This window comes from Durio zibethinus, chromosome 15, assembly GCF_047325235.1.
Source record: "Durio zibethinus cultivar Kanyao isolate XHJ-2024 chromosome 15, ASM4732523v1, whole genome shotgun sequence".
NCBI lineage: Eukaryota > Viridiplantae > Streptophyta > Magnoliopsida > Malvales > Malvaceae > Durio > Durio zibethinus.
The window spans coordinates 16,752,054-16,779,133 of NC_143176.1; the positions used below are offsets into that span (position 1 = coordinate 16,752,054).

Below are 27,080 nucleotides of genomic sequence, written 5' to 3' on the forward strand. Positions count from 1 at the left end.
AGTGACTAACAAAAAATTCATGTTGACTTCAATCAAAATGGGCAGCCTGTGTCGGAAGAAACTATCAAGATGGCTACTTATATTAGAGCCATCGTCCGTCGGAGGATTTCAATTACGTATACCGATTGACGATGAGTTTCTGATGATCTAAAAGATGAGATATGGCAGTTTGTTGTGGTATGTTTATTCAACTATTTCATAAAATTTGTTAAATGATCATTTAATTGAAATTTAATGTGTTGACACTAATTGTATTAACTTATTTAGGAACGGTTCGATGTCCCAATTGAGTGTAAAAAAATTATGTTGCAATATACTGAAAAAGCTTTCAGAGACTTTAAAAGCAGATTGACAATATAATATATTTTACCGTTGGATGGTGAAGGTGATATTTTGGTTGTTCCACCTGCGACATATGCAGATGTCATAAGTGTTGAAGATTGGATAAATTTTGTTTAATATCGACTTTCAGAAGATTTCTTAGTATGCAAACACATTACCAAAATAATCCAAGTTTATAAGTTTTTATACAATATAGCCTTTGATCTTCATATGTAATTTTTTTATTTTATAGAAAATCAAAGGACAACATCGAGACATTTGGGCCAAACAGCAATATCACCATCGGACAGTAAGAAAAGGATATGCAAATATAAAGTATGAACTGGTATGTATTCGCACACTTGTTTTATACTCATTAATGAATATTTATGAACATTTATTTCATACATTCTGATTTTTTTATTACGATAATTTAATAAGAATCAGTGAGCTCAAACACAAAAGTTTTCAAATGGGATGTCTGGAAATAAGGACATCTATGGAAAGATGGATCCTTCACAGATGAAGCAATCAAGGAAATGGCAAAAAAGATTGTATGTATAACTACTTTTTTTATATAATGTATGATTGGCATTATGGTTGTATGCATGAATGTATACTAGCTTGTGTAGATTTGTTCTAACAGCCCAACTTATTATTGTTTTTCAAGATGATTATCTGCCAAAGTAAAATCTAGTAAACTGGTAACCCAGTATGGCGAAGATCATTTGTCTTTAGCATTAGGCACTAAAGAAAGGCTTGATCAGGTTCATGGGATTGGTAAATTTATCTTGCCATCAACATATTTTGGTAAACAACCAAAAACCCCACGAATGAGAAATGTATAATATGAAGCAATAATTGAACAACAACAACAACAAATTAATGACCAGGAGCATTGCCTCAATCGCTGTTTTGGAGTCCATATTGGCAGCAATGCAGCAGGTTATGCCAGTAGCCCGGCCTGATAGTATCATCCCCATACGAGAAGCTTCCATTGCTCTTAAGAAAGCGATCCCATCATCCGCTACCACCCAAGAAGTATGATATTATTTATAATTTGAATATTAATTTGTTTATTATATTGATTGATTTGATTCTAATACTTATATTTCATTAAATATTGTAGGAGGATGTTCAGACTCAAAGTATGACCCTTGCCCAAGCTTCCATAGATGAGTTAACAAATTATTCGCTAGAGCATTTATCCGACGAAAACTTCATATCCATTGAGTCTGAGGAAGACTTATTTGATAAACAATCATTTTTTTTTCATTGGTGTGGATAAGGTGAAAGAATTTTGTGAAATGGACGAATTATTAGCTGCTGAAATCGTTGCTTATATGAGGTTAGCTTATAAATACAAATATGCACATTCAATATGTAGTAAGTTAGTATTAGGGTGTATTACTAACCAACAGTATTGATTGTTATCGTGTAGCTTCCTATATAAAGAGCTGAAGGAAAGACAGTTGACAAACATATTTAGATTCATTGACCCCAACTTCATTAGTGAGCAGAGTGGTACAATCGTGTATCATACTAATCATGTAATCATATGCATAAAAGATCGACTGATTATTATTTGCTCCCGTATAATGTGCAGTAAGCTATATTTTAACCTTAATTATTCCAACCTACTCGATTCGATGATCTTATGCGTATTCTGAGTATATCATTATTATTATTTTACAGTCGTCATTAGGTGCTTATTGTGATTGACACCAAATCCTTAATGCCATACCTTCTTAATTCAGTTACTCCAACAGTGATGTCTAACCCTGATATTCAAACTTTTATAAAGAGGTATTATAGTACTTTATTATATTATATATGTTCTGTTTCTTCATAAGTAATTTTATTTATGTTCCCATTAATTTTTTTCTTTTCAATTTAGGGTAATATCTGCATTTAATAAGAAGATAAAAAAATCGAAATTGGTGTCATTACTGGTAAATGTGAAATATATTCTTTTAATACTGAGTTTGTGTAGATAAATATTTTTTAAACCGACTCAATTTAATTTCCAGGTACCTCTCAACCTAGTAATACTGAATGTGGATATTATGTCCTTTGTTTTATTCGAGAGATAGCGTTACATGATTTTATGACCACACCATTCAAGGTTAGTATAAATTTCATAAACTCGTTATATATTCTTCAAAATAAAATGGTACATTATGTTCTCATTTCTTAACATTTACTTCTGATTTTTTTTTAGTGGGAGGGTAAAGAAAGCTTCACAGAAAAGGAGCTAATGAAGTCCATAAATAATGGTGTGATTATGTATTGTCATTTATCAATGTTGATAAACTTTCAGGTTATACATTGTTGGTTGAATGTAAATATATATGAAACAAATTGTTACAATGTTTTTAACATGTCATGTTGAATAGAAACTTTAGGTTTGTACATTGGGGGTATTGGTTTAATATTATTGTTATACTTAATATGAATGCACTATGTGTACTTAATAAATTACTAAGTATGATTATTTCAGAAAAGTATATTAATATGGCAACGTTATCAGTTTTAATTTCGGATGTTTGGTCAATTTATTGAAATACAACAATGTTCAGTATGTAAATTTCAAAATGTAATTCATAGTATCAGATATATAAACCAAATATTTTTTGGGCATAAATATACAACTGACAGCAAACATTTTTTGGACATAAACTTACAACTGACTTCACATATACAGTATAAAATATGTTTTTTTTTATGCGATTAATAAAGACATTTTTAGCAAGAAAACGCCTTCAATCACCTCTAACAGAGAATATTGAAGGCGTTTTTTTTATCAAAATCGCCTTTAATAATCCTCCCAGGAAATTATTGTGTGAAATATTAAAGGCATTTTGAGCAAAAAACTCCTTCAATAATACCAATTAAAAATTAATCGAATGGATTATAAAGGGCGTTTTCCTATGGTAACGCCTTCAATAATCCCTAACAAAATGTTTATGAAGGGATTTTTGGATATAGTCGCCTTCAATAATCCGATCATTAAAATTTATTGTTGGGAATATTAAAGGCTTTTTGAGCCAAAAACGCCTTCAAGCATCTCATCCAAGTTTTGTCTATGAAATATTGAAGGCGTTTTTTACAAAACCGCCTTTTAAAAATCACCAAAAAAGTTTACTGATTGGATTATAGAATGCGAGTTTAGCCAAAAACGCCTTCAAGAATCGACTCCATATTTTTCTTATGGATTATTAAGGGCGTCTCTCTAAGAAAAATGCCTTCAATATTCTATGAAAATTTTTTTAAAGCAATTGGTGAAAGCATTTTTGTCAAGAAAACGCCTAGAATAATCAATAACAAATAATATGTGCAAAAACCCAAAAAAAGGCTACAAGATGAATCGAACCAACAACTTTATGGTAACATCTGTACGATCCAAAAAATTTGATAAGCTTAATATTAAATGTATTTTTGAACAAAATAAATTCAATAAGCCTGTAGAATATTTTGGTCCAAATATTAAAGGCATTTCTTGTAGATAACGTCTTCATTAATCTCATACAATTTTTTATGACATGATTATTAAAGGCATTGTCTGCTAAAAATATGCCTTAACTATTCACTGAAATTTTTAATAAAAAAAATTTATGGCATTTTAGTCAAGAAACGCCTCTAATATCAAGTCTTGCGTGGCGTTTATAAATAACAACACCTCTATTTGAATATTTAATGACGTTTGGATAATAAATGCCTGAAGTTTTATAAAAACACGAAAGCTAACAGCATTTGCAAGTGAAAGGCTGCTACAAAATTATCGCTAATACGCCATTTTGCTATAGTGATAGGATTATTGTCTAGTACATTTTATATGCAATATTTATCATTAATTTTTATAATAGTTGATAAGAGCATTTGAACTTGAAATTTTTAGTTTGAAAGGTAAGATGAATTCTTTTAGGTAGTACTTGATATCATTTTCAAAATTATCATGATGATTTAATTATTATAATGATAAAATTACTAAGGTGATTTGATCACCAATGATCTTAAAATTATCATGTTTGATATAATATTATAGATCATTAGTACTTTTAAATCATTGTATTTAATATTGTATGAAAAAATAAATCATATAATACATAAGATCCAAAATAACCTTGAAAAATATATTTAATACTTATTGAATCAACAATTTATAAAATAATTAAATGTTATTTTATAAAAAATTATAAAGTATAAATCAATTTGGATAAAAATAATTTTTTAAAAAATATTAAATAAATTTATTATCTTTATCTAATCAATATAAATTTATAACATAAAATTATTTTTAGAATAAGCGATTAAAAAATCGATTTTTTAAAATTTTTAGTGACTAGCTTCTTAGGATAATATTAATTATATTTTTCATAAGAGTAAATTAATCAAAAAATAATATTAAAATTTACTTTCTCATGGTAATAAAATTATTTCATCCTTTAGGTTATCGGATTATTCCTCGAAATAGTGATCTTATCACTCTAGTGATTCGAGATTATTGTTATGTAATATTTCTAAATTGCTATCAAACAAAATGATATAATTACAGAGTGTAAATTATCATGATTTTTAAACAAATCATCCCACACCAAACACTCTCTTAAGATAAGCTTTAGTGACTATCATAATTCACTCAATTAAAATGTGATTTTCTAAGCCTTCAACCTTCAAAATACAAATCTATTTCTCAATCTCAACCGAAAAAAGATGTTAGTCGGAAGCAAATCGGTAATGAAATGAAATCCAATTCTCTTAAATTTGCCAGGTTTTTTTTTCAACAAAAATTATTTACAAAAATATCAGATAACCAGTCGAAAAGTACGGATCTCTAGATTTTTCAAGCAAAGATCATGACATTTCCAAATATAAAGATTTAATTATTTATTTTTCTAACTAAAAAGTGCATTCAACATGATGCATCAAATCTTCCAACTTCAAGAAATCCAAGAGAACCAAACCATCCAATAATAGAAAGAATGGCATATTTGTAATTTGATGATATGTTCAGATGAATATACGAGACATACAAGATACAATTTCTTATTAACACAGCCAACCATCAAGCCACATTTTAACATTGATTCATTGTATTTGTTTCCAATATACCATAATAAAGAAAATTGAAAAAAAAAAGAATGAAAAAGTTTATATATACATGATACTAATGTATTATAATAATAAATTGTCTCAATTTTCACCATTGTTCTTCTTAAAAATAAATGATTCTAGATTCAAATTTGAATCGCAGCTTGAAAATAAAAAAGAATTGTGATTGTTAAGAATTAAATTTGAAATTTACTTAAAATCAGTTTTGAAAGGACTTGTATAATCAATTTTAAAAAAAAATTATATTAATCAATTCAAGCTTTATCCAACATTAAAATCAATTCAAGCTTCAAATTTTATTAATAATTTATGTTAATGTTATTATTTAGAAAGATAATTGATTCTAATATTTTATTCAACATTAAAATATATGCTTTTTTTTATTAAAAAAATTATAATATAAAAATAAAAAATAAATTGTTAATACAAATTTTGAATTCAAATTTAATAACTATCATTATTTAAAGATAATTATATAAATTAATTAATCAAATTTTGAAAATATAACCGTATGCTTTAATCTGAAGGTTGAAGCAACTCATCTAATAGTCGAGGAGCGTGATTAAACAAGGGGTGATTAAACAAGGGGTGCGTTTCGGCGGGTTAATAAACATAACTACATAAAAAATAGTAAATGGGTGGCGAATAGCGAGGGTAAATTATTAAACAAGGCGGTGGGAACGACATATAAGACGTTAGGTTTAAAAATTCAAAAGGGTCGCCACCTCTATATATATATCTACACAAAGTCAAACCCTCCCCCCAAAAGCCAATTCTGCCACTTCTCTGTTTTCTTTTTCTGTTATTCTCTCTCTACCACAACCGTCGTTTCCAATGCCCTTTCCCTTTCCCTTTCCCTTTCCCTTTCCCTTCCCTTCCAAGATCCCTAGCAAATATAATCCACTTTCATAAATCTTGATTCTGATTCGAAAACCATAATTGAATTCCCCTCTTTTATCATAGAAAAATAAAAAAATTGCGCACTTTACTCTATCTTTTTCCCCAATCAAAATAATACAACCCTAAACTGCCCTGAAGAAAAGGTCTCTTTGATGTTTTTATATATGTGTGTGTGTTTGTTTTTGCTGTTTGGACTATGGGTTTTAGTTCTTTTGTTTGTTTAAACTTCTGTGTTTCTTTTTTGAAGGTTCTGTTCTTTGTTTATTGCTCCATATTCTGGGTTGACCCAACTTCGATGATCTTTTTTGAAGCAAAAAGATTCGTTTTCATTTGAATTGTGAATTTCTCTTCTGGGTTTGTTTTGTTTTTATGAAAGCTGTGCACTTCAGGTTTTGTTTTTCTTTTTTAAGTTTTATGTTTGATAAATTATAATTCTAACCAAGTTTCATCAGGTTTGATTAGTACAAAGTGTTGGCGGCTGTTTTTATGTGCTTTGTTTTTGTAATTATTTAATTATTTAATACTTCAATTCAGTTTTTTTTTCTTTTGGCTATCTGATATCTACAGTTGTTTTTAAGCCATGATTTAGCCCTGATTTTGTTGTTTCTTTTTTGTTTAATTATATGTAACCTTGAAAAGAAAATGTTTTGCTCCTATCTTTCGCTAAACTTTTTTTTTAAGGTTTCGAAGTTTTGCATTAAAAACTGTTTTATTACTGATACAAAATCCAAACTTTTTTTTTTAATGTTTTGCTTACTGTGTTTTTGCAGAAGCCATGAATGCTAATGTTCAAGACAAGAAAATGGAACTGAATGGGACGGATGATCTTAAGAGGCCTTTGCTGGAGGCCCCAGATAGTATTTTTATAACTATACCTGAACCTGTTGATAAGTTGGATAAGAAGAAAACAGTGATGTTCAGAATTGGGAATATCAAGTGTGCATCTTGTGTAACTTCCATAGAATCTGTACTTGGACAGGTCAAGGGGGTTGAGAGTGTCTCAGTGTCACCAATTCAAGGTCAAGCGGCAATTGAATATGATCCAAAGCTAATCAATGTAAGTTTTAAGAAATTCTGTGAATCTTTATCCTCTTTATGCGGAGAATGATTTATGATCACTCTAGCTACTTTACTACAGGGTTCTGTAGTGTTTAATTTTTTTGCTTTCCTCTTTTCCAATGTATTATTGTTTTCTTGTAATTTCTTGTAGCTATTGTATTATAATTTTGCTTGCATTTTTGTTTCTTAACATACTATTATGAGCTTTTTGTCTCTCCTCTTGCTAATAAATGTATCCTTTAGCAAGACCTATGCTTTAATTTGTGATACAAACTCTGGATCATAATCATTCTCTTTGCCTGTACCTTTCTTTTGGTGTTTTCTATTAAGGTGCTGAAATGACAAGGGAAGGGAGGGAATATTTGAAACTTAAGTTAAGATTTATGTAGAAGAGAGTTTGTGATGGAGTTGTCTAATCCTACTCTATGTGTGTTTGGTAAAACTATTTGCTGATTGGTTCCAAACCACCATGGCACCACTGACACACAAACAAAAGTTGTTTGGTAACATTATAGTGCTGAATCATCGGTTCTTAAACTATCTTTCTCTTATGGCCTTGAACACTATGCAGAGTTTAATGTAACTCTGTCATGTTTATCTTCATTGTCTTAAAATGTAAAATTAATTTGTGTTTTGGTATTGCTTTGTTGTTTTCATTATAATTAGTTTATATATTTATACAATTGGGAATTCAAAGCATTTCTGTGTAATTTATTTTAGACAAAAATGATTAAAGAGACAATAGAGGATGCTGGTTTCCCCGTTAGTGAGTGTTCAAGGCAAGAGATAGCAGTCTGCCGGCTCAGGATTAAGGGAATGGCGTGTACAAGCTGTTCTGAGTCCCTTGAACGTGCTCTAAAGTCAGTGGATGGAGTTAAAAAAGCAGTGGTTGGTCTAGCTCTTGAAGAAGCTAAGGTTCACTTTGATCCCAATGTTACCGATGCTGTTCATATTGTTGAAGCAATAGAAGATACTGGCTTTGGAGCTGATCTCATCAGTTCTGGAAATGAAGTAAACAAAGTACATCTAAAACTTGAGGGAGTGTCCTCAAAGGAGGAGATAAACACTATTCAATCCTACCTTGAGTCGGCTATAGGTGTAAATCACGTTGAAATGGACTTGGAAGAAAATAAGGTCACTGTCAACTATGACCCAGACCTTACTGGTCCAAGATCTCTCATTAAAGGTGTACAAGAAGTTGGTCATGGATCATACAAGGCAAGCTTGTATATACCCCCTAAACAAAGAGAGACTGAGCAGCAGCATGAAATTAATACGTATAGAGATCAGTTCCTTTTAAGTTGCCTATTCTCAGTTCCAGTATTTATATTCTCCATGGTACTTCCAATGCTTCCTCCTTTTGGAAATTGGTTAGAATACAAGATCTGCAACATGTTTACTGTTGGGTTGCTTCTGAGATGGATTCTTTGCACACCAGTACAGTTCATTGTTGGTCGAAGGTAATGAGTTGCTTTTCATTTTTCCGGGTACAATATTAGCTACTTCTTGTGTTATTGGTCTTTTTGTCAAAGTTTTAGCATTTCCATTCCATAGAATTAGCATATACTGATTATAAACCATTCTTGCAGCATAATAATTCTTTGTCTCTTGATGTCTCTGTCAGGTTTTATACTGGATCATACCATGCATTGAGACGAAAATCTGCTAACATGGATGTTTTAGTTGCCATGGGCACCAATGCTGCATATTTTTACTCTGTTTATATAGCAATTAAAGATCTGAGCTCAGACACATTCGAAGGGCAAGATTTTTTTGAGACAAGTGCAATGTTGATATCCTTTATTCTATTAGGAAAGTATTTAGAGGTGGTGGCTAAAGGGAAAACATCAGATGCTTTAGCCAAGCTGACAGACCTTGCTCCTGATAGTGCTCGTTTGCTAACATTAGATGATGATGGAAATGTTGTCTCAGAGGTGGAAATCAGCACCCAACTAATACAAAGGAATGATATAATCAAGATCATTCCTGGGGAGAAGGTTCCCGTTGATGGCATTATCACTGATGGTCAAAGCTATGTGAATGAGAGTATGATCACAGGGGAGGCACAGCCTATTGCTAAAAAGCCTGGTGACAAGGTTTTTTTTTTTTTTGCCTCTTTTTTTTTAATGTGTACCAAACTGTATAAAATTCTGCATTTTTTAATTGAATTATCATGAGTAGGTTATTAGTGGAACTATGAATGAGAACGGATGTTTACTGGTCAAGGCCACTCATGTTGGGTCAGAGACTGCACTTTCTCAAATTGTTCAGCTTGTTGAAGCAGCTCAGCTTTCCAGAGCACCGGTTCAGAAAATTGCTGACCAGATTTCTCGTTTTTTTGTTCCTGCAGTAAGTTTCTGTTTCCTTCCTCAAATTTTGTTTATATCATTTTTATTTCTTTTTCATAAAGCTGATCAACTTCATTTCTTTTTCATTAGTTGAAAGGTTTATTTTCTTCATTTTTCCTTTCAAAACTTTAAAAACTTTCAAATTGTTGTTTGCAACTTGGAATGTATCAAATTGCTTTAACCATCCAGTTCTTTATGTAGGGTTGTCAGCTGGAGTTTGGAGGCCCTGAATTCTATAACATGAAAAATTTTGTTTTTGGTCTGGAGCTTTGTTAAAGATAATTGTAGACAGTTGACTTGTTTGTCACATGTTTTATTCATTTGAACCTTTAATTGATCTACTAGATTAAGCCAAAGTTATAAATTATATATTCTGCAGCATTAGAAAAAAAAATCAAAGAAAAAACTCTTTAGTACTTTTTGTGGTAGAATTTTATTCATTTGTGCACTTTTATGGACTTTAGAGATTAATTCAAAGAAGGAGCTGCTCATTTTGTTTTTCAAATGCTTGAGTTCCAAACAAGAAATTTCATACGCTGCTTACTGTTGTATAATAGTGAAATGATCTCAGAAAAAATATGCTGAATTCATAATTACTCTGTATGTGACAAGAAGTAGGGACTGACATTACTGATGGTCGTATTTATGATGACATGTTTTCTATATGACACACAACTGCATTCATACGGCTTGAAAATGAGGCCAACATGGCAAAATGAATTTGACAGGTACATCATGGTTAGGAAAGAGCAACCTTTTTCCTATTTTTAAAATATTTTTTCTTTGTTTCTAATAGTTGAGACTCACAAGTTGTGCTGTATATGTGCTTTTCGTTTTACTGCCCAATTTTTCCCTTACTCCATTTGCATTTATTAAAGTGGGCTGAAAGAGTATAGAACTTGTTCATCATGCAAGTTCTTATGTGATTCTAACTGTTCTATTTGTTACATAATGTTCTATTCTAATTGCTGACGAAATGTATCATGTTGTTTTTGGTCCAATATCAGATTGTTCTCACTGCATTCATTACTTGGTTGGGATGGTTGATACCTGGAGTTATTGGTATTTACCCTAAAAATTGGATTCCGGAAGGCATGGATAAATTTGAACTTGCACTGCAATTTGGTATTTCAGTGCTGGTGGTTGCTTGCCCATGCGCTTTAGGACTAGCAACCCCTACAGCAGTCATGGTTGCCACTGGGAAGGGTGCTTCACTCGGTGTGCTTATTAAGGGTGGAAATGCACTTGAGAAGGCACACAAGGTAAAACCATTTTTCTTTGGAAACAGCTAGAATAGAGCAGGATTGAAGTTGAGTTGATAATTCAGTATATATGAGTTTCACAATCATGATTGAGCAATCATTGGCAACTTGCTATATCACTTCCTGCAAAGTTTGTCTCTATTGATAATTATACTTGGTTGAAATCACATAAACCAAAATCAAAACTCAACACTGCTATTACAAGAATTGCAAATCCTTGACATTACAAAGTTGAGTGACAAATCATTTTTGAAAGTTATCTACTATAGGTTCGTTCCAAGATATTGGTTTTGCTGAGGAAAATAGCATTTATTACTTACCAAAGTATATTAACTCACCATTTGCTAAAAATGTAAATATCTTCAAAACAGCATCACCCTTTTCATTTTAATTTCTATGATTTGTTTTTTGTAGTTGAAGATCACTTCTTGTTAATTTCAAATAACCTTATCAGCATCAATACACTTCTATCACATTGTCATTTTTATCACAATAAAAGATGCCTTGTTCAGAAGTATTTTTTATTTCCTTATGGTTATGAGTCTAACAATAATACAAGGCAAATATAAGTCCTGGAACTTGTGTCATTTATGTCACAAGTTCCCTTGCAGATGACTGTTGTGACCTGAACTACCTTTTCCCCTGTATCCTATAGGTCAAAGCAATTGTGTTTGATAAGACAGGGACGTTGACAGTTGGGAAACCGGAGGTTGTAAGTGTTATGCTCTTTTCAAGTATGTCCATGGGAGACTTCTGCAATGTGGCTATTGCTGCGGAGGTACATGTCTATTTTCTGTTCTCTTCTGATTGTATTTAGTGAAGTTGCTACGAGAACAGATACACAAAAAGCTTGGTGAGAAATTTGGAGAGCCCTAATTGTACAGCTGGAACTTATTTTGTTATTTTTGGTTTCAAGGAAGTGGAAAGATTAAATCAAAGCTTATTTTGAATGAATATGCAATTCAATATATTAGATTAAATTTTAGCCATGACTTCTTGAAAGGTGCAACATTGTTTATTGCCACTGAATGACTTAAGCTAACTTCTTGAGCATTTTATCATTAAATTTTCAGGCAAACAGTGAACACCCTATAGCCAAAGCTTTCCTGGATTATGCTAGAAAGTTGCATCAGAAGATAGAACCTAACAATCAACCCAACAACCAACACCTAACAGAGGCAAGGGAATTTGAGGTGCACCCTGGCACTGGGGTGAGTGGAAAAGTTGGTGAAAAAATGGTCTTGGTTGGGAACAAGAGGCTTATGCGGACTTATAATGTCACGGTTGGTCCTGAAATTGAGGGCTATATTTCAGAAAACGAGCAACTGGCTCAAACATGTGTCTTAGTTGCCATTGATGGAAAGGTTGCTGGAGCTTTTGCAGTAACTGATCCAGTGAAGCCAGAAGCTAAGCATGTCATATCATATCTTCGCTCAATGGGCATCTCAAGCATCATGGTAACTGGTGATAACTGGGCTACTGCAACTGCCATAGCAAAGGAGGTTGGAATAGAGAATGTGGTTGCTGAGACAGATCCAGTGGGAAAAGCTGGTAGGATCAAAGATTTGCAGGTGAACTTCTTTCTTTTTCTCTTTTTTACATGGCTTGATTCTGTATGTAGCATCTGATTAAATGTTTTTTCTTGAATATGAGATGCAGATGAAAGGTTTGACTGTTGCTATGGTGGGAGATGGAATAAATGACTCACCTGCTTTAGTCGCAGCTGATGTAGGCATGGCAATTGGTGCAGGTACTGATGTAGCTATAGAAGCAGCCGATGTAGTTCTTATCAAAAGCAACTTGGAAGATGTAGTTACAGCAATAGACCTGTCCAAGAAGACCATTTCCCGCATTTGGCTTAACTATGTGTGGGCCCTTGGCTATAACATACTTGGTGTGCCAGTTGCTTCTGGAATCTTATATCCCTTCACTGGAATTCGGTTACCACCATGGCTAGCTGGTGCATGCATGGCTGCCTCCTCTCTTAGCGTAGTTTGTTCCTCTCTCATGTTGCAGTCTTATAGGAAGCCATTGGTAGTTCAAGATACAAAAGGACAAACTCATTGCTCCAAATCTACATGATGGGATATATTGGTAATTCATATGTAACCGTATAATGTCCTACTGTTCCCATATTCAAATGTAGAAGGTCCTTACCAGATCCCGGCTTCCGAACAGGTTGATGTTACTGCTAAAGATTTTCTTGCAATTAAATTTAACTTCACATGTTCTCCAAAATTGTGTACTTTTGGAATACCATTTAGTTATATGTCTTGTATAACTAGAATTGTAAAGTTCGTTGTTGGGGAAACTGGATCATTTCCAATGAGAAGATTGGCTTACCTAAAAGATTTATGGATGTAAAACTCTATTAGACGTCATGGACTGTTTCATGCCCTTTTTGCTTTAGAATGCTTAAATAATAACTAATGCATAGTACCGCTTAAAGTTTCAAGCATTTCAGCAGATGTGAGTCCAGAAGCATTTAGAAATCTATCTTCATTCTTAGTACTTGATAACTTGGGTAGCAAAGAAGAATGACCAAGAAGCACAAGGCTCCTTATCTGTCTCTCCTTTCTTCCCTTTATCAAGAACAATATAGAATTACTATTTTCAAGGTTAAAAATCTAAATCCAAGCCCAATTTAGAACAGGTTGAGCTTGGTCTCCTTTACTTCCTATTACATCTAATATATATATATATATATATATATTATAAAAATTTCTAAATTTTAGATTTTGTTTCAAGTGTAACTTAAATCGTCTATTCAATTTATATTTATTATTAAAATTTTAAATTTTTATAATATTAAATATATTTTAAATTTAAAATTAAATAATTTTTTAATATAATAATATTTTGAATCCATGCTTAAAAAATTATGCATAAAATCATAAATTCAACCCATAATCTAACTAACAAACAGATTTACTTCCTAATAAAGTTAAAAATTATATTCAATTATGGTCCATTTGCCTTTTTTTTTTTAATTTCCTTTGCTTGAATTTTGAAAACATTTATTAATCAAATATTAATATGAATATGAATTTAAAAACACTTATTTTCTTAATTTATTTTAATTAGTTTAATTGAATTAAATTTATTTAACTAACTTTTTAAGATTTAATTGATATAAAATTATATATTTTTCATATGATAGATAATATTATTATACTTAAAGTGTATGAGCTTATTTGGCAAGAGAAAAACAATTGAAATTAAAAAAATAATTTGTGATTTTTTAAATAACATTATAATTAACCATGATTTATAAGATTTTTTCTATTGTATTTTAGCTATAAATTAATTTCAAGCATAAATAATTAGATATATATCATTTTATCTTTCTTATAAATTTTAAAAATTTGAATAACTAATAATTTTTTAAATATATTTATTTGATAAATAACATAAAATTAAAAATTATCTTACATGTCATCATGAAGATAAATTTTTTTAGACAAATTATTTATGTTTATCTTATTAAATAGATAACAAATAACTATATTAAATGATAAGTAATTTTTAACTTGCTACATTACAAACTAAATCTCCTATAAAAAGGGTTTCAATTACAATTGAAAAATAATTGATTGAAAAATAATTAAAAGCAAATTAATAAAGTAAGATAATTCGTGTATTGTATAAGTAATAAACTAATTAGTTATAAATTCAAAAAATTAAGTTTTGATACGTCATTAAAAATTATTATGTCAATATACAAGAATTCATAATTTAATTATAATAGGTTGTCAAATTACTGAAAATTATAAAAAAATGAAAATGTTTGTAATTTAATGGACATCTACATGGATCCCTCTCCAATGGATTGATCCAATGAGTAAGCAATGTTCAAAGATTGTGCTACATTTCTCATGGTTTAGACTTTAGAGCTTGATTTTGAAACATCATCTACGTGAGTCAATGACTTCTTTCATATTTGGTATGCTAATTTTGTCCATAAGCAAATAAAATACCATCTCCAAAAGATTTAAGATTAATATTCATTTACATTTGTATTTGTGAAATGCAACATGACACTCTATCCCAGTTGAGCTCTTATTCTATTTGAACTAAAGTGTAATCCGAATTGAGTTGGTATGAAAAAGAAATCAATTTGATTTGAAATTTGTTATTTGAAATTTGATTCGAATTCGATTGAATTTTAAATTTTAAATTCAAGTTTAACTCGAAAAAGAATCAAATTATTAGAATTTACTTAATTAATCTTATATACTAAATAAAAAACAAGTTTGATTTTCATAATGGATTTTTAATTTGAATTTGAATTAATAAATTATATAAAATAATATTTTTTTATTTAAAATAATAAATATATATTAATTCGATTAGATTTACGAACTATTTGATTCAAATATCAAATTGTTCAAATTTTACTTGATAAATTAAGTTGCTTGAATTTAAATTCGATTCGATAATAATTAAATTAAATTTAAATTTTGTTTAAAATAAATTCAAATAACTTACGAATATAAATAAATCATTTATTCCTTTTAATCCAAAGCAATTAATATTAATCAGGATTTTGAGTTTGCCCCACTCAAATTGCAGCCCTATTCCTTTCTCATGAAAATCTATCACACTGTTATTTTTTTTTAATAGATATTAGACTGAATGCATAATCATTAAGATTAAAAATTTAATATTATATCAATAAATTTTGTTGGTTTAATTTGGTTTTATTAATAAGTGAATAATATATAATTTTTTTATTTTAAATATATTTTTTTAATCATAAAAATACATTTTAAAGAGCTTGTGATCTAAATTAACAAATTAAAATTTTAAACTAAAAAATCATTTTTTTTGTTATTTAACGATTTTTGAACGTAAAAGCTATTTTTTTCAAACTATAATACTACTAAGCTACGCGTATATTTGAAACATATCTCATAAGATATGTCTCAATTTATAAATAAAGAAAGTTTATTCGACTAAAAATACCAAATTCCCATCCTCTGTACTCTTTCAACTTACTCCCCCTCTTTCAGGCAAAAAAAAAAAAAAAAAAACTGTTACTTTTCGAGGAATTTCTCCATTGTTGATCATTCAAAAAAGGTAATCCTGAATTCCTCTTCTTCGGTACAATGATTAAAACCATTTGTTCAATTTTCTTAGCTTGCCCATTATTATTCAAGTGATCGTCAAACAGTACAAGAAGGTTTAAAAATCTCTCTTTTTGGATCGTGTTGAGGGTTTTAATTGATTTTATGGGTCTTTACTGAATTTGGGTTGTGATTGGATTTGGGGGTTGCACATACTCTTGTTAGTGGATTCAGTTGTTTTCCTTGTTTCTCAATCTCCCTTTTGTTTGGTTAGCAAGATGAAGAGGGAAATGTAAAAAATTTTAGAGGTTTATGGGTTTTCTCTGGTTGTTTTGTTTCTATCAGTGGGGATATAAACTTGGTCTGACTGAATATAACTAGTTGAATCGGGTTCAGTGAAGTTGGTTTTCTGTTTTATTGAGAGTTCAAGTACTTGATAAATATTGAAAATTTAACTTTGTTTTCGTGTGTTTTCCCTGCAAGAAAACGGTACATTAGGGGGTTTGGACTGTGGAGTTGATGGATAATTCGGGTTTGGGAGGTGGTTTTTTGTCTGGTCCTGATGGAAGGTTGTTTGACCTTGAGTCATCCGTTCACAGACAGCACCAGTCCCATTTAGGTCAACCTTCCATGATGCCACACAATCATATGATCATGACGACTGGCCTTGAAAATGAGCACCGTTCCATTGGATTAATGGAGGCAAAAGGCTCTAACCCTAAAGGCTGTTCAATGAATTTTGGTAAAGGGGCAGAAGTTAGTCCCATTATTACTATGACTAATGGAAGCATGAGTGAAGAAGATGAGCCAAGTTACAATGAAGATGGAAATGGTGAGAACTCCAATGGAGGTAAAGGCAAGAAAAGATCACCATGGCAGAGAATGAAATGGACAGATAATGTGGTTAGGCTTCTAATAGCTGTGGTTGCTTGTGTGGGTGATGATGGTATGATTGAGGGTGTGGAGGGGCTTCAGAGAAAATCTGGGATTGTGCAAAAGAAGGGCAAGTGGAAAACAGTGTCAAAGATAATGATTAGTAAAGGTTGTCATGTTTCACCTCAACAGTGTGAGGATAAATTTAATGACTTGAACAAGAGATATAAGAAATTGAATGATATTCTTGGGAGAGGAACTAGTTGTAGAGTGGTTGAGAACCCTTCTTTAATGGACTCTATGCCTCACCTCTCAGCTAAGGCAAAGGATGACGTAAAGAAAATATTGAGTTCAAAACATTTATTTTACCAGGAAATGTGTGCTTACCATAATGGACAGAGGATACCTAATTGCCAGGATCTTGATCTGCTGGGATGTTCTATTCCTCTTGAGAGATGCTTGAAAGACAACAATGGGTCGGATGAGGAAGAAGATGAGGGAAATGATGACAGTGAGGATGATGATGAAATAGACAAAGAAGATGATAATAATGCTGTTTGTGAGGAAGAAGGAATCGGTGAGCTCCATGAAAGGAAGAAGGCAAGTGCAGAGGAAGGCCATTTCTGGTCAGAATCTGCTGGAAAGGATAGTTTCAAGGTGGAGATGGCTGGGATATTTCAAGACCCAGCAAGGTCATCATTGGAGCGAAAGGAATGGATTAAGAGACAGATGCTGCAACTTCAGGAGGAAAGAGTGAACTTGCAGGCAGAAGCTTTTGATCTTGAAAAACAACGTTTTAAATGGCTGAGGTACTGCAACAAGAAAGACCGAGAACTAGAGAGTTTAAGGTTGGAGAATGAAAGAATGAGGCTTGAGAATGAGCAGAGGATATTGCAACTGAGGCAAAGAGAATTGGAAGTAGGTTACAGGAGGTCTGATGCATCCTTAGACCCCACTTCACTTGGCATTGACAGACTGCAAAGCAGAGATCAGATTGATATGGGCTGGCATCAATAGCTCATGCAAAGAGTTGGCAGTTTTCTGCTGTCTCTCGTATCACATTTAAATCCATTCAGCTATAAGACTTATATAGCTGAAGCATACGAGGCAGGCTTACTTTTTTTACCTTGCAAATAAGAAAGGAGCACATTAATCTTGTGAGATAATGTAGTTTGAGATCTAATTATTAACAAATATATCTTTTATATCTTTTTCCCCATTCGTTTTTCCTAACGAACTTGATACTTTCTTTCCTGATCTTCTCTTCATATACAGACCATCAAATAACTCCTGTAGCCATTCTTGTTGAAGAGGACTTCATTGTGTCATTTCCCTTCGAGAATATTGTCCTTAGAAGCCAAGGTAGAAAGAAAGCACGCCATGCATCTGTACTTGCCTCAGTTAATTCTTTTTTCTTTTCCTCATATTTATTATACAGTGGTTTCTATAATTAATCTTAAGTAATTGTGTGTACACTATGATTGTTTTACCTTTTTGTTTGCATTTAAATGCTCCGGAATAGGCGTGCATGGAATGTCAAACATGTTTTGATGTTTGTGCAACAAAATGTCTCCTGTATATGCATGCCTGCAGACATGGTTGTGCCCTGTGCCAAATATTGCTTGAAGATGATTGACGTTAAGAGCAAGATGTGCTTTTGCTGTGAAAAAGTTCTTTGACATAGAAAAATGGAGGGAAGAAAGAAAAATAGTGGAAAAGGAAAAAGTTTAGTAAAATTATAAATGAAAGTTGTTAATTTAGTTAAATGAGTGTTTTTTTTTTTTTAACTTTTGGAAGGATTGGATTTCCAAGCAATAGAAAATTTAGAAATTAATTTATTTCCTTTCTGTTTTCTTATTTTTCCCATAGGAGAGAATGGAAAGAAAGGAAGAAACTGTTAGGGGCCTATTAATCAAGATACAACTTATTCTCTCTCTCAAATTTCTTCTGCTGTTTTTTCTACTTGTTTCCCATCTCTGGTTTTTCTTCTGTCTTCTTTGTTCTTTCTTTCTTCCACAAAATTGCTGTTAATCATTGATTAATCACATGATATAAAAAGATCTTTTTGATGCCAAGCACCAGTTTCTTTTTTTTTTTTTTTACACACTACTCACAATGAATCTAATTCAATAATTAAATTCCCAAAATTGGATCTAAAACATTCTAAGGCATCACTTAGACCAAACTTGATTCATTAATATGTTACTTTTAATATGGTTAGGATGATTTCATTAAAAAAAATTATAATTAATACATTCCTTTGGGTACATAATCTCCTTTTGAATTTAATGAAAATCGAACATTAAATGAACAAAATATTCTTACAAATAATATTCTAAAATCGTAACCAATATATAAATGTATCAGTTAACCCGTTGACCGGAACCTTAAGAAAAGTAAAAGCGCGCAAATAATGGTCAAAATAGTTTTTGGTTATTTAGTTATAAACGAGAAATAGCTGCCAAATTGAACTATTCTAAAAAAAAAAAAAAAAAATCAAATGTGAAAGCCAAATTGTAAATGAGAAAGAGGAGTTTTGAACACTGTAGCATTCACATTGCATACCAACCAAAGATAAAGTGAACAGCTTTGCGTCTTGCGATTGCTTGTCAAAATTGTTCATCAGGGATCATAAAATAAAATTCCAAGCAAAGCTATGGACCCACCCCCAATACAATATAGATATAAATTATTCCATTTTATTGCTCAATGCCAACTTTCCTTAATAATCTATTTTTTATATGTATTTAAATTTTGTCTAAATTTAATCCTCTTTTGGATTGTTTTAAGAGTATATTCTCTCGGTAACACGAAAAAGAAACTCTTCTTCTCCTTATAAGCTAGATTAATCTCTTGTGGGTTAATAATTTATTATAAAATTAGTATCATGAATTATTTTTAAATTATAATAAAATATTAACGTGATAATTGAATTTTAAAAATTTTTTATATGATACATGAATTATGAATTTAATAATTAATGTGATACTTACTCTAATATAACTAATTTCAAATATCACACTAATTAATAGATTTATAATTTAAATAAAACATTAAAAAATTTTTAAATTTTAAAATCATATTAAATATTTTATTATAATTTAAAAATCATCCTTAACATTAATCCTCTATTATATATAACTGCTGCCTAATCCAATTAAAAAAGTTTTTCTTATCAACGTTTTATTTACATGCCTTTCCTATCATAAAGGGGAGGTTCATTTGTATATATATTTTTAAAATATACATAAATGAGATTCAAGGAAAGATCAGGATTTAGGTCTCGAGTCTTCTATTAAATAGGGAAAGGATATAGCTTATAAGTATTTCAATAGTGTATTGGTTCCATCAAAAAAATTTGCTAAAATTCATGTTTTTAAGTGATAAATCCTTATATAATTTTTTATTGTACTTGATTAATTGTAGGATTACAATATAAATAATGATAGATGAAATGTTCCCTAAATAATGATAATAGTGGTTAAATCAAGTTTTCCTTACAAAATAAAAGACCAAATATTCCATGAATGTACACGAAAATTTCACCATAAATTTTAGATTGGATATTCAACTTGACACCTTACAGCAATTTAAAAGAGACTTCTTTGTATTTATTTTTTTATCATTAATTGTTATTGTAATTATAAGAACAACTTCCACATCATAAAGTTTTTTTTTTTTTTTACAAAGAACTTTTCATACCATTTGAATTTTTACATTTTATGAGATCAAATATCCTAAAAGACAAATTTGACACTATTACTTGAAAAAGAATTTGAAAGAATTTAATGGTTAAAGACAAGCATTAAACAATATCCTAAGTAAACAATCAAAATAATGAAATAAATCCAAAATAAAATGATTTCACTTTGATTAAGACTTAAGAGATCATATTTAGCATTTAGATACATATTTAAATTTTTTTTTTTTTTTTACTTTATTTCATTCCATAAACTTTCATTGTTCTTTCAATAAAATTAAAAAAAAAAAAAAAAAACTTCATGGTTCCTAGTATGCAAGTATTTGTGTAGATAATATGTAAATATATTCACTCTTTTCATTAATAAAAAAATACCATAGTTAAATCATAATTGCATCATATTAAAAGTATATGAATTGAAGATTTTAAATTTCATCATAATTCTATGCTATAATAAATAATTTGATTTGGACAATTTCAAATATAGAAAAAAAAATCAAATATTCTTTTGAAAAATGATAATCAAAGGATTTAAGGAAAGTACATTCTCATTAAAAGGCTATCCCAATTGCACTTCTTCAACACACATATAAAAGCTTCCCATCGTTCTATCTAGTAAGCCTTCGTAAACCATAACCAACAGCTCTGTCTACATAAAAGTCTGTGTCCAAACTCCTCCATTTCATTTTCCCTTCCGTAGTTCTCTCTTGTCTGACTCTTTCCACATTTCAAGGTTGGCTTTTTATCTCTTTCTTTCTTTTCTTGTATTTCATTTTCCTTAGAAAGCTGCTAGCTTTTCTCTGCCATTTACATCATTATGTAATGTGGGATTGTTTCACTGATAAGTTTTTTTTTTTTTTCTTTGGGTTTAATGGGTGTGCTGTTTTCATTTCGGCTTACATTTTGCTCTTGTATTTGAACTCTTGTTTCTACTTCTTGTAAAACCCATTTCAGGCCTCTTTTACAGTTCAGTCAGTTTTTAGTCTGATATACATCTTTTTACCTGTATAATGTATTTGTTTGGTTATTTTTAAGTATTTTTATTGTGTATGTCTTCTGTTGGATCTGGGTCTGATTGAAACTGATATATATGTTTTGTGTTTCACTTGGATGGAGGGTTATTAACTGTTTCATGATTTCCAGTTGTGTCTTTTTCTGGTGTCATTTATATCTAATTATAGTAGGGAGGTTGATTTATTGGGTTATTTTTCTTTTTGAAATTTATTGGGTTATTTTTCAGATCAAATAAACATGTGATCTTTTCTTTGAACAAAAAAGTTGCTATCTTGAATGAAAACTATATAAATTTTCTATTCAAGCCTTTGGCAGTTGGTTTGGTTTGAATTGGTAGGAGTAGCTTTTAACTTTTAAGGGATGCAGCATGGTTTCAATTTCATTGCAGACCAGAATTTGTGCATTCATAGTATACTAATTTTGGTGCTTTTGGTGGACAAGCAGCTTGGCTTAAGATCTCTATGATGAGTTAAGTCTAATCATTAGTCAGAACTTTACTCTCAATCTGTCCTCATGGATCATTTTACATATTATTTAGATTTACGTAATTTTATAGATTAAACATTGATCTCATCAAAAGACTAAATTGATTTTTTTCCTCAAACACCATTTCCTTGCTAATTGTTCCTATTTTAATCCCAATCCATTCTTATGAGTATGTGACATACTAGTTGGTTTGCTTTTCTTAAGTGCATGAATTTTAATGGTTAAGCTTATCAGGGATTTGCTACATCTGTTGGTTTCATATCCTCTCTTTTCTAGTGTTTTTTTCTCTCATATTTGAGCATTTTTCATTTATTATTTTAAAATTTTTGAGCTGAAATATTCATGTTGCCATTGCCCTTATGTTTCAAGGTGGATGGTGTTGTGTAAATTAATAAGTGATAATAAAGAGGAAAGTTTTGGATAGTGCAACCATGCAAAATGAAGCTTAATGGCAAGAAAAGCCTATATTTTGTGAGCTGGGGGGACAAATGTTCATTCACTTGAACTAGTTTTTATTCCAATTGACTTTGCGTACATCTGGAACCTAAGTGGGTTCTTGTTGTATAGTGCCAGATATTGTTTCTGTTTCTTTTGTGTATGCTTGCTCTATCAACTGCTTTATGCCCAAATGGTGTTTAACAGTTTTGCTGTTATAATTTTATATATCTTCTCAATTTTGTGGTTTCACGATTTGAGGCATCAGGGTCATGTTTTTTTTTTCTCCAGCTCATTATAATCATAATATTTGGTTTCTTGTGTAGGTTATTTTCTGTGTTATGGTTGATAGGCACCATCATCCTTCTGTCATGCAAAAGGAAAAGAACCTCCCACCAACTGTAACAACACCCATGCCTTCTTTCTCAATAACCCATTTCTCTCGATCCTACAAAGATGCAAATCCTTACTCCAACTGAAACAATCCAAACCCAAATGATCATTAAAGGCTTAATTTCAGATTGGTTCTTTTCCAGCCGCCTTATCGCCTTTTGTGCCTTATCAGAAGACAAAAATCTTGATCATTGCATTAAAAGTTTGTACGATTTGCAAAACCCCAATTTTTTTTCAGGGAATGTTACTATCAGAGGCTGTGCAGCGAGTGAAAACCCCAAAGAAGCCATTTTTGTTTATAAGCAAATGCTTAGAAATAATGGGTGTATTAGGCCGGATAATTATACTTACCCTTCTTTGCTTAAAGCTTGTTCCTTTTTAATATTGAATTATTTGGGTTTTGAAATTCTCGGTCATGTTTTGAAATTGGGTTTTGATGCAAACATTTATGTTCACAATGGTGTAATCTAGGTTTTTATTTCAACTGGTGAATTGGAATCCGCATCTAAGGTGTTTGATGAAAGTTGAGGTAGAAATTTGGTTTCTTGAAATTATTTGATTAACGGCTATGTTAGGTGTGGAAGAGCAAAGAAGGCAATTGGGGTTTATAGGAAAATGCAGGAGGAGGAAGTTGAGCCAGATGAGGTGACGATGATTGGGTAGTTTCTTCGTGTGCACAGTTGGAAGATTTGAAACTTGGGAGAGATTTTCATAAGTTTATTGAAGAGTGTGGATTGAATTTGACAATTCCATTAGCTAATGCACTCATGGACATGTATGTTAAGTGTGGGAGTCTTGATGTAGCACAAAGGATATTTGATAATATGGAGAAGAAAACGATTATTTCCTGTACTACAATGGTCGTTGGATATGCTAGATTAGCGCTTTTGGATGCTGCTTGGAAGCTTTTTGATGGGATCCTCGAGAAGGACATTGTACCGTGGAGTGCGATGATTGGTGGTTATGTTCAAGCCAAGTGCACTAAGGAGGCTTTGGCTTTGTTTCATGAAATGCGGGCTGGTGGTATAAAGCCTGATGAGGTGACCATGGTTTATTGTTTATTGCTTGCTCACAACTTGGAGCTCTTGACGTCGGAATTTGGATTCATCATTATACTGAAAAACACAAACTTTATTTGAATGTTGCGTTTGGGACTGCTCTAGTTGACCTCTATGCTAAGTGTGGGAACATCACAAAGGCCCTTCAGGTTTTCAATGAGATGCCATCTGGAAATTCTGACTTGGACATCAATTATTGGAGGTTTGGTGCCTAATGGAAATGCACATGATGCCCTATCTTATTTCTCAGAGATGATTGAAGTGGGGTTGAGGCCAGATTAGCTTACCTTTCTTGGAGTTTTGTCAGCTTGCTGTCATGGTGGTTTGGTGGAAGAGGGTTGTAAATATTTTACCCAGATGACGTCTGAGTTCGGGCTGTCCCCTCACCTTAAGCACTATTCATGTATGGTGGACCTTCTTGGTAGGGCTGGGCTTTTAGACGAAGCTGAAGAGCCTGTCAAGAGCATGGCAATTGAACCTGACGCTGTCGTGTGGGGAGCATTATTCTTTGCATGCCGGATGCATGGAAACTTTTTAATGGGAGAAAGAGTTGCTTTAAAACTTCTAGAAATGGACCCTCATGATAGTGGCATTTATGTACTGCTTGCCTATATGTATGGGGATGCAAATATGTGAGAGGAAGCAGGGAAGGTTAGGAAGATGATGAGAGAGAGAGAGGAGTAGAGAAGATCCCTGGTTTTAGCTCAATTGACGTCAATGGCACTGTTTATGAGTTCATTGTTAGAGATAAGTCTCATTCTAAATCTGAACAGATTTATGATTGCATAATTCAGCTAACACGACAATTGGAAATTGCTGAATTTCCATATGGTCTTCCTAAATATTAAAATGACTTTCTCTTGGGCTTGGAACTTGAAACCCAACAGTCTAATTCAAAGGAAATTATTGAACGAAGGCTTTACCATATCAGAGGAATTGTAATAATTGGTTGTTTCAATTGCTCTGTGGTTTTCAAGACTCAGTGGCAGAATGCTTGCCAATCAGGTATTTTGCCATTGAGCAAATATATGATTGTTAGAGCAGCTTTTCTTGCCTTTGGAATGGTTCTATTATTCAATATTCCAAGATTAAATCCAAAATTGGATGAAATCTGATCAGGATACTGCACATTTTTTCCATGATCTATCTAAATCCGAAGGGGTTTAGTACTGTAGGGTGACAGATTCAAGAAGGTATTCTCTTTTTTACACGATGTGCTTTAAGTGTTTAAAGTTTCCCAGGCTTCGAGCACTGATAATCTATCTTGTCATCATTGTGTTTATGGGATTCATGACAGAGCATGCTTATGAAATTATTAGAGCAACCAGGAATCAACACTATTATGTGGTTTAATATTTCATAATTTCTATCATGGCATTGCAATAACATGTAGGACTGGAGGCGGCTTGACATGGAGTTTAAGCAAAAAGATAAATACAATGATCAAAGATTGTTGATATTGTGTTCACAGAAAGTGAGGCACTAAACACAAAAAGGTAAAGACATGGAACTGGGGGTGCAATCAAGCCATGCCGGCATGTTATCAAAGCCCTCTTCATGAATAATTTGATAACCTTTCATGTTAGCAACACAAATTGGCTACGTAGGCAAATAAGACTATTCATTGAAACATTGGATTGGATTTGAGAAACTTTTTATTTCATTTCTGAGTACACAAAATAAAATTGTGGGTTTGTTGTCAACTTTAAAAGGTGGTGAAGACAGAGGTCAAGCAGTTGCCCAGGATTGGCTTCTGATTATATGCTCAAGTCTGTGAAGCACTTTCTTCTGATTGGTGTAGACTTGCACCAGCTGAGTTGAGTATATAAATATAAATATATATATATATATATATATTCCATTTTCTCTATCTAGTTCTTTTAATTAGGATGCATAACACATTTTTGGACCCTTGTAGGAACTGATGCATTGCAGTCCATCGATAGAATAAAGTTTATTATATTGGAAATGATTGAAAAGCCAAAATTTATTCTTGAACTGATGCATAAAAGCCTGTTTATATGACTAGGTCTCTGTACAGAAGCCAGAATTGAGGAATGTTTTTATTTCCGCTCAAGAAAATGATGTTGCTTGCATCTTCATGGTATTTGAGACAATTTCTATTTACTGCCACCAGCAGAGTCAGAATTGACACTAATCTTGCTTCATGGTCTTTCAGGACAATTTCAAGTTATTGCTACCATATTTTAAAGAGAAAACAACATAAACAATATGTAGTTTGACATCTTGAGATTGGAAATACATGTTTTGATGAGTTTGGTTTTACTGTTGGGATTCTTTTTGATTTTGCTGACAAGTGTACAGACAAAAGGAATGTAGGAATAGAATGATTCGTCCTTGCTTGCACGCTATGTTTTGATGGGTTTCACTGTCTCTCACTTATAATTCATTTCTGCTTCTTCGCCATCTCTCTCTCTCTCCCACATGCCTTACAGCTTTTGCTCTCTTTTATCTTGGCAGTGATTGCATCAGCCTATTGGCTTTGGTAGATTGTGTTCTGAGTCCAACTGGAAAAGTTATTGGACAACAAAATTATTGGTATGCATGCAGCACTACCTTTTCTTGTGGGCCTGCCTGCTTGCTTAGTCATATGGATGAAGAAGCCATCTAACATTCTTTCAAAAGAATTGGGAAAGGCAAACTTCTTGTTTTTATTGGTTTTTATTTTTTCAATAGGAAATTGTTTCTTAATACAGATGAAGTGATTGCCTTGATATTGTAATGAGGATTAAAGTTTACTACTCTAAATTGAAATCTTCGAGTTTAAATCTTGAATTGAAAAAAAGTAATTCTATGTCTAAAAAATTTTTAAATCATTACATATTAGTGTACCTAAAAAAAAAAGAAAGATAGGTAAGAAAGACTTCTTCATAGGATTATCGCAATTATAAATGTTAAGATAAAAGTAAATCTATATAATTAATAATAATGTGATTTGTTGATAGAACATTAGATGCTTAAATTTTTTGGTGTAGTTTGAGAATAAAGATAAAAAATTGTAAATGTTAATATTTTAATTTTAAATCTGTTTA

The 27,080-nt window shown here is 31.6% G+C and overlaps 2 protein-coding genes and 1 pseudogene across 3 annotated transcripts; all 3 read left to right on the top strand.

The window, feature by feature from the left end:
* The first annotated feature begins 6,191 nt into the window (after positions 1-6,191).
* LOC111301839 (copper-transporting ATPase HMA4-like) lies at positions 6,192-13,383 on the top strand. The gene is made up of 9 exons (XM_022897840.2): positions 6,192-6,476; positions 7,104-7,390; positions 8,113-8,852; positions 9,017-9,488; positions 9,574-9,741; positions 10,748-11,002; positions 11,658-11,780; positions 12,076-12,573; positions 12,662-13,383. The coding sequence occupies exons 2-9, from the start codon at positions 7,109-7,111 to the stop codon at positions 13,082-13,084; spliced, it is 2,961 nt and encodes a 986-aa protein (XP_022753575.2). The 5' UTR covers positions 6,192-6,476; positions 7,104-7,108; the 3' UTR covers positions 13,085-13,383.
* A 2,560-nt stretch (positions 13,384-15,943) lies between these two features.
* On the top strand, positions 15,944-18,160 carry LOC111301840 (uncharacterized). Its single transcript, XM_022897841.2, has 2 exons — positions 15,944-16,081; positions 16,552-18,160. The coding sequence occupies exon 2, from the start codon at positions 16,588-16,590 to the stop codon at positions 17,956-17,958; it is 1,371 nt and encodes a 456-aa protein (XP_022753576.2). The 5' UTR covers positions 15,944-16,081; positions 16,552-16,587; the 3' UTR covers positions 17,959-18,160.
* Positions 18,161-20,695: 2,535 nt separating this feature from the next.
* LOC111301994 (pentatricopeptide repeat-containing protein At2g22410, mitochondrial pseudogene) lies at positions 20,696-26,843 on the top strand (annotated as a pseudogene). Its single transcript, XR_016328229.1, has 2 exons — positions 20,696-25,843; positions 26,509-26,843. The product of XR_016328229.1 is annotated as a pentatricopeptide repeat-containing protein At2g22410, mitochondrial pseudogene (transcript).
* Positions 26,844-27,080: the final 237 nt, after the last annotated feature.

Coding starts and splice junctions, on each gene's coding strand:
- LOC111301839 (XM_022897840.2), top strand. CDS start 7,109: ATGAATGCTAATGTTCAAGACAAGAAAATGGAACTGAATGGGACGGAT. Junction 9,742..10,747: donor CTCGTTTTTTTGTTCCTGCA/GTAAGTTTCTGT, acceptor GTCCAATATCAG/ATTGTTCTCACTGCATTCAT. Junction 11,781..12,075: donor ATGTGGCTATTGCTGCGGAG/GTACATGTCTAT, acceptor TTAAATTTTCAG/GCAAACAGTGAACACCCTAT.
- LOC111301840 (XM_022897841.2), top strand. CDS start 16,588: ATGGATAATTCGGGTTTGGGAGGTGGTTTTTTGTCTGGTCCTGATGGA.